Source organism: Meles meles, chromosome 1, assembly GCF_922984935.1.
Source record: "Meles meles chromosome 1, mMelMel3.1 paternal haplotype, whole genome shotgun sequence".
Classification (NCBI taxonomy): Eukaryota; Metazoa; Chordata; class Mammalia; order Carnivora; family Mustelidae; genus Meles; species Meles meles.
The window spans coordinates 173,143,169-173,157,904 of NC_060066.1; the positions used below are offsets into that span (position 1 = coordinate 173,143,169).

General features: G+C 56.3%; 1 protein-coding gene across 4 annotated transcripts in view; it reads left to right on the plus strand.

Moving 5' to 3' along the window:
* The window catches only part of SSBP3 (single stranded DNA binding protein 3), a 160,822-nt gene that overhangs the window by 126,553 nt on the left and 19,533 nt on the right, over nucleotides 1–14,736 (plus strand). For 2 of the 4 annotated variants that reach the window (XM_046021880.1, XM_046021887.1), the window contains exons 6-9: nucleotides 9,306–9,386; nucleotides 10,291–10,350; nucleotides 14,498–14,564; nucleotides 14,657–14,733. In XM_046021880.1, coding sequence (XP_045877836.1) covers nucleotides 9,306–9,386; nucleotides 10,291–10,350; nucleotides 14,498–14,564; nucleotides 14,657–14,733 — 285 coding nt within the window. The remainder of the gene's footprint in view (nucleotides 1–9,305; nucleotides 9,387–10,290; nucleotides 10,351–14,497; nucleotides 14,565–14,656; nucleotides 14,734–14,736) is intronic. The other 2 variants (XM_046021894.1, XM_046021902.1) reach the window with 1 other exon arrangement.

Here is a 14,736-nt window from a genome sequence, read left to right on the forward strand (position 1 = left end):
AACATCTCTGGAAAGGAAAGGAACGGATGTGTAATTCCCAAGACCTAGATCTGATTGGCATGCTCCTGCAGGATGCTCCTAAAGGTTAATGACCCTGCTTCTCAGCCTGGAGGGCCCAGCCCCAGGGTCTCCATCTTATGCCCACGGCCCTCCAGCACCGTAGCCACATTGCCCCTACAGCATAGGGGCCAGTCTCTCAGCCCAGAAGCCCCTTCTCTTTCTTCTCTGCCAGAGGACACCTGTTCCTCCTTCCAGGCCCTGCCTCAGTGTGCTAATTCTCTCACTGCTACCCTCCTGCTCCCTAGGGCGCCTGTTGGGGTGCTGCCGAGGTAATAGTTAGACCTGGGTCTCTCCCACCAGCCTGGGACTCTGGTCCACAGTACTGCTTGTTCACGTGTGTCCGGCGTTTAGTGCACCCTCAGTCCAGGGTGCTGGGACCCAGTGGCTGGATATACTCGCAGATGGACTGGGTCCCGTGCGTGCTTTTTACCCGTGTCCCCGGAAAGGATGCCTGCTTTTACAGACACAGGCACATACAAAGAATCTCCAGCGGGGGAGCCCCAGAAGTTTAGTAGCTGGAGGCATGGTCTGCCCCCGACCCCGTCCCAACCACAGCCCTTCAAGGTAGAGGCCCTTCCCGAGATGACCCTAGAGAAATTTACCACAAAGGAGAGGGTCACACAGTGTGAACCTGCTGAAAAAACTAAGGGCTGGAATCGAGTAACCAGAATGTTCTGTGCTGGCATTCAAGGGATGAGCTCGTTCCCCAGCACTGTGGTGAGAAGGAGACTGGGAAGGTACTCTGGGGCCAGCCAGCTGGATCTGAATGCCGACTGTCATGTTACAAGGATGAAAGGTCATTTTGTGCAAGACCAGTGGTCAAGAAAACTGGGGCTCCGTGACTGGCTGCATGGCATCATGGCAGGAGAATCACAGCTCGGGTTTGCTGACCCCTGGTCCAGCTCTCATTCTGTTCATCCACAGTGGGAAAAATGGTGGCTCTGATAAATAATACTGTAATGTCATTGGACTTCAGTTTCCTTATTCTCCGTGGGGTTAATTTTTGCTTTATTTGTCTTATTGGGGAGATCTGAGGCTAACAGTCAGAAAGTAGATATGGTACTGTTTTATTTTACCTTGAGGATTTTTTTTTTTTAAGGTTTTATTTATTTAACAGAGAGAGAATACAAGTAGGCAGAGAGGAAGGGAAGCAGGCTCCCTGCCGAGCAGAGAGCCTGATGCGGGACTCAATCCTAGGACCCTGAGATCATGACCCGAGCCGAAAGCAGAGGCCTAACCCACTGAGCCACCCAGGCGCTCTACCTTGAGGATTTTAAAAGACCCCAGTTCTTTCCCTTTTTCCACCTTGAAACCCATTCCCTATCCCAAGGGTCAGCACATACTTTCTTGTGAAGGACCAGATAGTAGATCTCTGAGGCTCTGTGGGCCATCTGGTCTCCGTCACAGCACTGACATTGACAGACAGCTGTTGTGTGGCAGCAGCTGTGGACTGGGCACAGATGCATGGGGCTGTGTTCCGATAAAACTTTATTTGCAAAAACAGGCAGTAGGCTGTATTTGGCCATGAGCCAGTTTGCCAGCTTCTCCTCTAGCTCAGCGTGGTGGCCGTGCTCTTGGGGTCCTCACCCTGCAGCTGATCCCAGCCTCCGTTCTGGATCTGCAGCGTGGTGCAGGCCACCAAGCCTGGCCCTGGGACCAGTGAGATGGGGCTCAGTCTTCCTGTCTGTGCAAGGGCTGGGGGAAGAGGCGGGGGCAGGGGCAGTACGTGCCGGAACTCTGCATTAGGTCTTGGACGCTGCCACTACTTTCATTTGCCATGCTTCCTCCCTTTGTTTTGAAAACCATCGCCTGCTGATTCTGCGTCTCTGTGGGGCAAGCGGGCCTCATGTCTGTTGAGAACGTTCGCTGAGCACCTCCTGTGAGTGTCTTGGCACCAGATTCACAAGTAGGCAGACCTCTCGCCCTTGCCGTCCGCCCAGCCCAGCTCCTTGGAGAGGTGCAGTGAGAAGTGGAGGTCAGCTGGGGCCTTTGCTCAGACAGAAATCAGTCTTCTGCTGATCTTTGCCCAGAGAGGGGACCTTGGTGGCCGTATAGATTGCTCATGGTATGCAGAGGTGACCCCCAAGGGGGAGACATTGGGTACTGTCCTCCCTCTAACCGGCCATCTCCCCACCATCCCAGGAAGAGGAGCTGCCACCACTTCACTTCTCTCTGGCAAAACCCATCCTCCTGGTCTGGTGCCCCCAGAGGGTCTTGATTCCTGTCCTAGGCAGCCCACCGCCCTTGATGTGGAGCTCTCGAGGTTGGGTGGGGGGGTCATGCCATTGGGTGTGGCCCAGCTCAGCCCCCTGAGGGCCTGCTGGGTGTGTCCTGGACTCACACTAGGTGGACACACAGATGGGTCAGGCTCCCTCTGCTCTTGACTTGGTCATCTCAGCTCCAGTTCTGGCCTGTACCTCCCATGTACACATGCACAGAGAAGCTTCTATGGGGAGGGGACGGACAGAGGCAGGAGAGGAAAGCAACTGTGCGAACCACTGCCAGCTTGGTTCCCATGGGTCAAAGTAAAGAAAGAACTTTCCTCTGCTGAGGTGCGTGTTAAAGGGGAGGGGCGGCTAAAGCTCTCCCTCCCTCACCTAGCCAGGTGGTCAAGTCCACGCTCCAGGGACGAGGTGGACTGCACCGGTCGACATGGTGGGGGGGTATCAGTGGCACTCGGGCACTCCTTGGCCCCGTCTCCCCAGAATGGGCTTATGCCATTTTCTGTCAGCATTTGTGTCCAAGGAGCAAACTGGATTGTCTGCCACATGCCTTTTACCATGTGTGTAGTTAATGTAATTTTATATTCTCTCAAAGTGACACGCCCAACAGGCAGATGACAACAGGCGCCTAGTAATACAAGTCGTCTGTCTCTGTGGCCTGTCGATAAAACACGCCCTCAGCCTTGCCAGGCCGGGGCCACTGGTCCCATGAGTGAGGAGGGATGAAGATGTGTAGAGTGTTGGGTCTCTGAGACACCTGAAACTTCCAAGTGCCATCCCCAAATGCCTTCTGTGAAGACAGAAGGCAAATTTTGGCCAGTGGTAAGCATGTAGCATTCTGCGGCTTACAGAGCATTCTCCTGGCTTTCCTGTGAGGAACCCGAACTCCATGTCACCTGAACTCCTCCTCTTTGAAGATGAGCAGCCCACACCCCCAGGGAGACAAAGCAGGACGCCAGCCCAAGTGCCCTGGGCTCTGGAGTCCAACATTTGCCCCTGGCCACAGCTCGTTCTCATGTGTGCTCTCTCCCAGGCTCGCCTCTGCACCCAGAAAGCCTGGAGTTAAGCCTCAGCTCTGTTTCCCTAACAGTCCATGATTTCCAGTCAGGGAAGGGCAGCCTTGGAGAGTGTGAGGTGGCGCCAGGTGAAGGAGCAGTGAGTTTTAGAAATACTGAACTTAGCACTTAGCTTTTATTACTTTTCTCCTTAAAAAAGAAAAATGCACTGTTTTGTTGGTTTTTTTGTTTTGTTTTAATTTGACTTTTAATTTTAAAGCGCTATCCTCTCTTTTCTGTGAGAATCTTTAGTTCAGAGGACCAGCTTGGTCACCCCATTGGTACTATTCTTCTGGGTCCCTTAAACTCTGAGGGGTTAGATGTGTCCACCCAGGGGCCAGCTGACTGTGGCTTTGGGGTCCACGTGTTGGCCAAGCATCGCTGCCCTGTCCGGCCCCTGCCCAGGATGTGCACACAGCGGGGAAGGCCGTGCCCATGCCCTCAAGCAGCCTACGTGGCGTCTGCGGATTAGACACAGTGTCTGAAGAGGAGTGCCCCATGGTGGGGCAGAGCGGGCTGCACGAAGGAGGGTGTGTGGGCTCTCAACAGGCTGAGAGGGGCGCTCGCAGCAGAGCGGGCCTCACTGCTGCTTTCCCCATAAATGGGCAGTGAGGGGCCACCAGAGCATGAGGCGTGAATGCGCAGGCACGGAAGCCTAGGGACCTCCCGCACGCCTAGCTGTCACCTGCACCACCCCACTGCAATGTCCCTTTTTCCTCCTGAGGGAACTGAACTCACCGTGTGCCCTGGAGGAGCTGGGAGCAGCTGCCAGCCAGGGCCGTGGAACCTGAAGCGTTTGCCATCATGCCATAAGCCCATCTACCTCCTGAGGATAGCTTCGGAGGAAGTGCAGGAACTCAGTCAAGCCAGCTGCGACCCAGAGGCATGGGTGGCTCATGCTGACACTCCGAAATGCCTTTCTGCGGAGACCGTGGCTCTCTTGTGCCGTGTGGCTATTCTGCTCCCTTCCACATCTGTGACAGGAAAGCCTCTCTCACTGAACATTCAGTGTCACACCGTACCAGAACCCCCCAGGCCCCAGGCCCTGCTTACAGGGTCCTCGGAGGCTGTGAGATGGGACAGTACGCAGCACTGGAACTTCAGGGAACAAAAGGAGAAGTGCGGGAGTTTGGGATCTCCGGTCAGAGATGTTGGGACCCTGGAGACAGAGTGGCAAGTCTATTAATAGGGTCTTGGGCAGAATGAAAGCCCAGGCAGGAAGTGGGCACATTTGCCTCTCCCTTCTCCCAGATTGGGTTGTGGGGTTTCCCACTTGGGGTCTCTCCCCAGTGCAGGCCTCCCTGGCGTCCACCCCGCACCACCACCACCAAAGAGGGCAGTGCCCTGCAGTGGAAAGATTTCTGACCAGTCAGGGGACCTCAGTTCTCAGCCCAGCTCCCCGTTGGCCTACATTCTACAGCCACGTGGGCCTCAGTTTACCTGATACCTTCTCTTGGACCCCATGGCATTTTAAGCCAACACAAGCTCATTTGTCACCGTGTCCTCATCCTTCTCCCCAGCTAGCCTGACCAGTCTGATGCGCCTCCATCACCCACCCCCAGGATATGGGGCTGGCTGGACCCCCAAGGTCAGCCTCCAGAATATGTATGTGGGTGAGTGACTGGCTACACCCCCCATCCTTGACCCTCTAGGATTTGTCCCTCTGCTCCTCATGTTCCATATGTGACACGGAGGCACCCCTTGTGCGCTTGGTGGAGTAGTGGGCCAGGTCAGGCCCCCTGGAGCTCTAGAATCAGACTTGGAACCTGGTTCCACCGATGAGTGGCTTTGCCAGTGGCTTCTTCCTTTTGAGGTATGAAACGGAGCGACTGCTAGCCTGTCCAGCTGTGAGTCCAGGGTCACGTGAGCTAATGCAGGTGACGTGCGGCTTTATTACTATCTCCGTTTCTCTCCTGCGGGAAGTGCAGTCAGTGGCTGAGTCCACTTCACCTGTAGTGGGCAGGAGTATGATTGTCACGAAGCGATCCCCCGGCTGGGACAAGGCGGTGTGGCTCTGCCACCAGTGCACTCTCTGTGGTCTCGGACAGGTCACACCTCTGTCCTGGGCATCACTTTCTCCCCTGTAAATGCAGGGCACTGGGAGAAGCGACGATCTGTCAAGGCCACCCACTGCAGGCAGGTGTAGCTCTCCCCAAGCTGCCAGTGGGAGCCTCAGCTTGGTCTGATCCAGTACTGTGTGCACCTCAGATGTCTGCCGATAACCGTGTGCTCTGTGGCGTCCTGGGAGGGTGGATACACTGTTCGTGAGACGGAAATCCTTCGCCGTCTAAGCAGAGCTCAACTCAGAAGCTCTTTTTGGCCAAATAGGCTTCCAGATGCACCTAATGTTGGTTCTTCTGAAGCTTCCAGCGAGTGCAAGCCAGGAGGCCCCATGGGGCAGCCGTCCTGTGTGGGAAAGTTCATCAGTACCATCAGCATTAGGACTCCCTCCTTCTCCCACCTTCTACCTGCACACGCTCCCCCTGCCTGCCAGATCCATTCGGAGTTTGGGGAAGAGAGAAGCCTAACAACCCAAAGAAGGTCAGAACCCTCAAGCAAGGTCATTTGTGGTCTGTCTCCTTGTGACCTTTTGACCAAGTGGGTGAGGAGTTGAAAAGACCATAAAGTCTGTCTTCTCAACACCTACCTGTTGGTCTCTTGTGGAGAAGGCAGGGGAGGAGAGAGACTCCTCTTACGGGTGCACTAAACCACAGGGCAGCAAATCCCATTCCTCCTTGTGGAGCAGGGAACAGGTCGGTCTTCGTCTTAACAGAAGCAGCCATTTTCGGTGCGGTGCCCTGTTCTCTGCCCCAAGAACGCATCAGACCTGCGGGGCGCCTCCCTGTGCTGTTGCACACTGTCCCAGGGCCAGAGTCTGGATGCAGATCGAGTGGCAGACAGCTCCAGGCAGAGCAGAGGTAGCAGAGACCCAGAGGATGGTGCTTTGGCTGGATGGGGGTGATCACCAGGAATCGACAGGCTTCTGCCTTCATGGAGGAAACACTTTTTGGCTCACAGAGCTCCTAGCCGTGCTGGGGCTGTGCTGGGAAGTACATGAGCAGAGCCTGGTCACCATGTACTCAGGGGTGGGACAGGAGCCCCTGCTCTGGGGACACGAGTGCTGAGCTGTGTCTCCGCCTGTCTCGAGATCATGGTGGGGTTTTCTCTCCTGGCAACCGGCCAGCCTAGGCCAGCGTTCTCTTGTCCTCAGTATTCCAGATCCGGGCTCCAAGTCATGGGGGAGACTTCTGAGAAGGCCACTTCCTCCCCAGACTTCACAGCCCACTCGCCACCTCTCCCTCCCAGCCAGAGAAGTTGCTGGACCAGCCCAGGGCCTCAGACCAGCTGTGCGCTCCCGGCCCTTACTACTCATCAGTTGTCTGTGTTGAGGTGGCTGCTTGGAGGCGAACTTGTGCAATAGCCGCTTCTTCAGGGGCCAGTTACCAGAGTCCGGGAGGGAGCTTCTGAGGGAGGTAGAGAGGTGAGGCATGCGTACTGGCCTGGCCTCTGAACGTCAGGGCGCCCAAGCAGCCATAATCTAGGGGCAGGAGACAGCTTGGAATGGCCCTCCAGACCCAGTTTCGAGCATTGGCCCTAAGTAGGGGCCGCCGCTGGTTGAGGTCCCCCGTGGGTGGCAGACACTCTGGGGCGCTTTCCATACCTTTTCTACAGTCAGCCATCAGGTCAGCTGCTGCTTGCGTCCCCTAGCTCACAGGGCCACAGGTGTGGGGGACCTGCCTGGAAACACGCCGGTCTCCGCGAAGGAGATCCGGATCCTACCAGGGAAGGGCCACGAGAGTTGGAGGGAGGAGGCACTCTCTTCTTGCCAAGAGCTGGGAACCAACAGAAGGCCTTTTGCCCCCTCTTGGCAACTGGACCTCACCCTCGAACCCTCTTCTTCTGTTCTTTTTATTTTTCTTTTTTTGGGGGTTGGCTTTGAATTATCTTATTTTGTTTACATTGCACCCAAGTTTCATGGTACAAAAGACTTGCAGGTGCAAATATGTCCCGCCTTCATTAGCTTCCCCTCCCTTTTTAATTTATGTGATTTCAATTTTCCTTCCCTGTACTGTTAATTAGGGGACCCTCTAATCAGCGCCATTATCACAGTGGTATTCATGTTTAGGAAAGCCGCTAAACAAATGCTTGCAAAATTGCTAAATGGCTAATTAATGTCTGTTAATTAAGAAAATTGCTCATGGTAACAAACCATGCCGTTGCTGGCAGCCGCTAGAAAGACACACACTTGTTGAAATTAGTAGCGTGGCAGGTAGGGGAACATCTGCTCCACAGAGCTCTCCGGAAGTGAGCAGCCCCTCGCTTGGCCGAGAAACTCCAGGCCTGTCCTCAGCGGCGCCCCCGCCTTCCTGGACGGCCCCCTGCCGTCTTTCCCTGCACACCTCTTCTCCGTGTCTCCCGGCCCACCGCCCAGTACCAGCCCCTCCACCCTGCCCTGGCTCCGGACTGTGTTTTCTGAGCAGGTGGGAGGCTGGGTAGCCTGGCTTTGAGGGAGAAGGCTGACGAAGAGAATGCTACCTGCATCTCGAAGAGTCTCTCTCCCTTTCCTCTTTAATGTAACCTCCCCCATCCCCATCCCCTGTGAAGGTTTTGGACTTTTCTCAAATGATTAGTAATCATTTGTAAATGTAAATGTAAATTAGTAAATGATCAGAGTAATGATGGCATGATCTAGGGTAGAGAAGAGTGAATTAGGGTGAGCTCCTCGTCACCAGCCCCCATGTCCAGCTCTGAACATCCCGAAGGCAGGAAGGAGCTTCCAAGATGGGCCTTTTGTGCCTTTTGATTGACCTGCAGTAGGAAATACGTTTGACGTTGTGAACCAGTATACACACACACACGTTAAATGTGAAAAGAAGTGAGTGAAAAGATTTGCCTTTATACACACAGAGCTGTTAGACAGTTTCTATTCTGTTTTTTTATTCCGTTCCAGGTTTTTGGGAAACAATGGTTGCAACCCACTAAATTGATTTCACCATCCACTAATGGGTTGCAACCCAGTTTGACCCATCCTGTGGTTTGAGTGAATTTACCTGCCCATCTTTTCTGGGGGAAGTCAAGGTCAGCATAGCCCAGGGCTTCTGGGGTCAGCTCGGGACCGTGGGTGGCTCACTGCTGGCTAGAGTGGAAAGCCCAGCCCCTCCACCCACCCACCCAGCAGTCAGGGGTCTCCAGCCCCATCCCCCTGCCCCTCTGCACATACCAGCTTGAGTTATGGGCTACAGGAGTCCAGGCGAGCCTCGGGGCCATCAGGCATCTCATCCTGGTTTTGCCATCCACCAGTTGTGTGGCTGTGGCCAAGTTCCCTCATCCCTTGAGATCCAGTTTCCTCATGGGTAAAAAGAATGAGAAACCCCACTTCATGGAGCCCTTTAAAAGTGAAGGTGAATTAATAAAGTTCACGGCATGGGTTCTCTGTAACCATCCGTCCTTTTGTTCCCTTGTTTGTTTGATCTCTGGCCCAACCTGACTCCTCCTGTCTGTTCGTGTGCACCCATCAGGCCCCCTCCCCTCAGCAGCGCGGCCCAGGAGCCCGCATCCTGTCTGTGTCCCCCTCCAGACCGGAAGCTCCCCCAAACCGGGGCCTTGCTATGCGTCACTGTGCTCTCTGAGCCCATCACAACCAGCGTATTTAACATGGCAAACTCCTCTCCAGCCGTAGACGGTGCCCAGGCCCCCCCGCTCCTGCCTGCTTTGGCAAAGGAGCTGGGTTTTATTTCCCGTCCTCGTAAACCACCCTGTGAGTGTGTTCATCGGCTTCTCTCCCTCCCGCTCTCTGCGCCCACCGTTGAGCCTGCGACCCAAGCCGCCGCGCACCTCCCTGCCAGCCAGAGCCCGCACGCCCGCCCGCCGCCTGCCCTTCGTTTTGGTTTAATTTTTGTTCTTTTAAGCTTCTGCGCTTCTCCATGTGCTGTGATCTATAACCTGCCTCTACTGTCTGGCCTCACAGGGTCCTCCGGGGTCACAGCCCTCGCCGCACGCACAGCCTCCACCTCACAATCCCAGCAGCATGATGGGACCCCACAGTCAGGTAAAAAGCACTGTGGCTCGCCCGCCCGCCGGGGGGCGCGGGGCACGAGGAGGACAGAGCCAGCAGAGGAAAAACAAAAATCAAAAATGTGCTCTAGCCATTGCTTTCGAGTCTTTATGGACAAATGAAATTAAAAAGAAAAATTTTTCACCCCCTCCCCCCTAAAGATAGTCTTCATTCCTTGGACATCACACCCAGCTTGGATCTGAAACCAAAAGAAAAGCAAATATATTTCTGTGACCTTGTCAGCGGCCTTTATGTTTTTGTTTTTTCCTCTCTCACTTTTGGTTTGGTTTTTGAGTTTGGTTAACCATTTGTTCGTAACCAAAGCTGCATCCCTAGCCTTTCTCTGTGTGCGCTCTCGCTGCTCCTGCCCATTGCCCCGCACAAGTCAGGGAGCCCGCTGGCCCCTTACCGTTCTCATTGTGTCCCCCCACCCCAAATCCTCGCTCCCCTTCCCCACCCCGTGTCAGTGGTTTCTGTGTGTGTGTGCACGCACGCGCGTGTGTGTTCAGCTCTGTCCGCACACCTGGAACATTTTGTGTATGAGTCCCCTTCTGAGTCGTGATTTTACCTTCCTGAGAGCAGAGGTCTGTTCCTCGGCCCCGCACCACTGTAACGGCTCCTCCCTCCACGCCCCCTGCCCAGGCCCAGCCGCGCTCTCCGGCCACCCAGAGTAGATGTCCATGGGCACATGCGGAGTCAGGAGCCGCCCGTGCCAGGCACCTCTGTCGTTCCCTCCGCCCAGAGGAAGTTGTGCCCAGAGGGAAGAGGCCACCGGGAGAAAGAGAGTTGGAAAGACGGCCGGTTGTAACAAAACTGGACTTGGTGGCTTGGAGCGCAGTCGTGTTTGTCCCTGGGCGGGAGTGCAGGCTGTCACTGAACTACTTCCCTGTAATTGCAGCCTTTTATGTCACCGCGCTACGCAGGCGGCCCCAGGCCCCCGATCAGAATGGGAAACCAGGTACTGTACCTTTTCATGTTCTCTCTCCCCTCACCCAGCCACCCTTGGCCCCGCTGGACTGTGACGCCAGTCCAAACTTGGGGAAAGGATTCGGAGGTGGAGGGACAGGTTTGAGTGCTGGAGGTAGCTCACAGGCTGGTCCCCGAGGAGGACCCTTTGTCCTCTCTGTGTTCACAGTACAGCCCCCCTCCCAGCATTGCCTCTACCTCTCCTGGCAGCAGAGCAGACCCTGGTGGGTCCTGGAGCCCAGAGGGCAGCAGCAGAAGCAGCCCCAGTGGGAATGCAGGGTTTCAGCTATTCTAGGGAAGGTGGTAATGCCCCTGCCCCCTCCCTTCCAGGCCCTTCTTGGAAAAGGGTCTTCCTCCTTAATGAAGTTAATTGACAACGTGCATTTTTTTCCTGGAAGCTTTTGAGAATTGCCAAGGCTGGTAAATATAATCCTGCTATTAAGGGGAGAAATGGCCCGTAGGAATGCTTAGATCAGGAGCCTGGATGCAGCGGAGCAGGACGCTTGTGAGTTTCTAAGCAATGTCTGCCTGTTTCCCAGACCCAACTCATAACAAGAAAGGATTTGTTCTTGTAATTAGAAAAGTGGTCCGCTTATGGGGAGGGCTTCTCGGCCTGGGGTTGTGTGCCTTATGCTGCCCCATTAGGGTTGGCAGTTCTTAGGTGGTCTGGAGAAATCGGCCCCCATGCCGCCCTCCCTAGTTCAGCCTATCCTGGGGCGGGAAGGGAGCTGGAGAGGTAAAGATAAAATATCTTTTGAGGATCGACAGATTTAAAAGAAACTTAAAAAGAAATGTTAGGGAGGTTTCTTTTCATGCTGAGGTATTTTTTTTACATAAAATTCTTCGAGTGACCTTGCAGAAACCCTTCAAAAGATGTGACCGCATCACCAGCGCCTCTAGCCCCTGCTGCCTCTGGAGCTCGGGAGTTCTCTTAGCAGCCAGAGCGGCCTTGTTGTTTCTGTTCCCGGAGCACTGCAAGGAAGGCCTCCCTCCAGGTGCTGAGCTTCAGGGCCTAAGGCGAGACCCTCGTAGTCCGGGGCCACCAGATTGTGCTGTTAAATTGCCTGTCAGGTTTCCAGTTATTTTTTTTTTTCCACCTCCAAAAGTCTTTTGTTTCCTCTTTCTCTGACATGAGGGAGAGAGGGAGATAAGAATCAGACACCCAGCTTTTTGAACAAGGAGGGACCCTTGGGTATGTCCCAGAGGAGGAAGCAGGTCGGAGTGGAGGAGTGGCTTCCCGGAGTCCTGCAGTAAGCGGGGTCAAGTGTGTCTACAGCTCCCAGCCCAGCACTGCTTCCGCGGCCCCTCACCCGGTTCAGTTAGCCTTCGGAGTTGTGAGCGTGCTGGCCCAGCCACCGCGAGGGCGGCCTCTGCCGTCACGGGCGCGGGCCCCCACAGCACCTTCTCCCCCCGCCCGGTGCATCCAGGAGCTCTCCTTGGCCCGAACTGGACTCCTCCCCATGGAGGGAACAGATGCTTCCTTACCATCACTGTGGCCTTTTCTCCAGCAATTAGGGGACACGAGAGGAAACATGTATGTTCCTATTTATCAATTAAGCATGAGCCAGTGCCCGAGAGAGCAAACGGAGAATAAATCTGTCCTCTGCACCTCACATTACAAAGCAGTCGGAACCTTCCCGCCACCCACCAACCGTCACCCCCCACCCCGCATTTGGAAATCTATACCGATTTCCAATTTGCTGTGGACTCAAGAAGTGTCTGCCCTCCAGGGAGGGATGTGCCCTTCTCAGGGGTGTTGCACCTGGGTGGGGGGGCAGGCGGAGAGTGCCTCAGTTGGCGGTGGAACAGGACCCTTGGCCACCCCAGTGCACTCAGGCCTAGCTGAAGCTCACGGGACTGCCTGTGGTAGGGCAGTGGGAAGGGCACTGGGTGGGGGACAAGAAGCTAAGGACGATTGACCTGTCCCCTGAGCTTTACAAGGCTGGCCTCCCACCTGCCTCCCTGGTGACAGGTTTGGGGCCATATATAGAGGTGAAAGCATTGCTGTTTTTCCAGCGAGAGTTGGCGGGTGGGTGGGGAGCAGTGGGGATCAGCGGGGTTGAGGAGAGGAGGACCGGGACCCGGGTTTCTCAGGCAGCCCTCCCGTACCCGTCCCAGAGGAGCCCCCGCTGGCCCGTGGCTGACGGGGGCAGGCAGCTGGGTGACCATGCAGGCGCTGCTGGGATTTGGCCACTCCCTGGGCAGACGCTTCCTGCACCGGCCCCACAGTGCTGCAGGAGAGCTGCTGGCCTACTTCCCGGAGCCCGCGGATGGCCCCGGAGCATCGCTTCCCTTGCAGGCTCCGGGAGCGACACAGCGAGCACTTTCAGCCCCACGTACAAGCCGTGCTTTTGCTTCTTCCTTACGTTGGAAGGCCTCAGCCTCTTCTGTGTGAGACCCGTTATCTCGGTCACAGCACATCTGCCTTCCCTCGTAGAGGAGGCCGCGGTGGCCCTGTCCGCAGTGCCGGGTCACCCCAGTGAGGGCTGGAGGGCAGTGGTTCCCAGACTCCGGCTGAGCCTCCAGGCAACCTTGCTCTGCTCCCGGATCCTGACACAGCAGGGTGCAGGGACCTCAAGGAGGAGCTCCCCTCGAGGTCTCTCCATGTCCTCGCTGGGCTACCTGAGGGGGAGTGATTGCCTGGCTGCCACGGCTGCTCCGTCAGGGTCATAGGTGGGGACAGTCTGTGACCTGGATGGTCCCCTGTCTGCCTTGACATCCTGGGGTCCCCCAAACCAGACAGCTTCAGAGGCAGGCCTGCCTTGGTCCTCTTAGGACCCTATAACCGGGGTCTAGAAATATCCCAAACCCACAAGTGGGCAGACCCAAACCGGCCAAGTGATTCAGAGCTGGGGACCTTGGGGAGAGGAAGCAGAGCTGGGAGAAAGCAAGAGGTTGGAAGAGCTAAGACTGGGGGCTAGAGAGACAGACTGTGAGCACCCCCAGGCACTGGAAACAGCAGGTCTTCCCAGGTTTGCGTGGCCTCCCACGAGCACCCCTATGCACTGGACACACACAGACAGACACACACACAGCCCATTCTGGAGCTCAGAACAGCACTGAGAACTAGTCTCTGTGCTTACCACCACCCCGTTCCACAGCTGGTTTGGAGGTCCCCGCTGGGCCATCCTCCTGGCCGCGCTCAGGATGGGGGAGGGGGCGGCTGTCCCTGTCCCAGGGGCCCAGCCTCTGAGAAGCGCTGGAGTCTGCAGAGGGAACAGGTGGTCCGCTTTCCCAGAAGCTTTCCCTCTCAAAGGCAAGGGCCTGTGTTTAAGTCCTGAGGAATGGGGTTCCAGAAGCACACACTTTCCCTCCAGGTCTGCTGCTTGTTTTTTCCTTTTCTTCCCAATTGCTGCTGAAATCGCTTCAATCCCAAGTCAGTCCGTTTTAGCAGGTCCCCACCGTGAGTGTGCCAGGCGTCCACTGGGGAAGCCCGTGGCACCCTGTCCTCCCCTTCTTCGCAGCAGCCACACCAGCACCTGCCACTTGGAGCAGGCTCTCAGGGGGCAGCTTCTCCTTCAGTCTCCTGCTCACCCCTCTCTGGGAGGCCTCTTCTTTACCCCTGGGGCCGGAAGGGGGCATTTCATGTGGAGGACGAAGACAGGGAGTTGGGGGCCCTGAGTGCTCATCCTGGCTTTGTCAGTAGGTGACCGGGGGCCTTTGAGCCTCTGGACCTCAGTTACCCCATCCAGACCTCAAAGGCCACCTGCTCCCCTGTACAAAGACCCCTGTGTACTGATAGGATTTTTAGCTGGGTGGGGGGGTCTCCTGCCCCACACTTTAGGGGAGGGGATAAGGTGAGTTACATCTCCGTAGGTGAAGGAAAGACAGGGTATGGCTTAAACCGCTGGAGCCAGGGCTCAGGAGGTGAGTGCCGGGGGCGTGCTACCACTGAGGGGCGTGTGGCTGGGGCGAGGCCAGGATGAGCCCAGGCTCTGGGAGCACAGACCCATGGAGAGAGCGGGGTGTGTGATGCTTCCTGTCCCACTGCCTGCCGCTCCTGGGGCCCTTGCCTCCAACCCCAGCCAACAGGTCGGGGGGCCATGTGAGGCCCCAGGAGGGTGGCGGTGGGCTGGGCCAGGCAGGTGCATCTCTCTCCAACCCCCAGCCACTCAGCGTGGCTCTCACGTCTCTTTCAGCCTCCGGGAGGAGTTCCTGGGACCCAGCCGCTGCTGCCCAATTCCATGGATCCCACCCGACAACAAGGTAGAGGGCAGGGCAGGGCCACCCACTGCATGGGGAGTCTGTGCTGTCGGTCCCCACTTCCCGCCTCACAGCTCCCCTCCTCTCTCATGCAGGGCACCCCAACATGGGAGGATCAATGCAGAGAATGAACCCTCCCCGAGGCATGGGGCCCATGGGGCCCGGCCCACAGGTA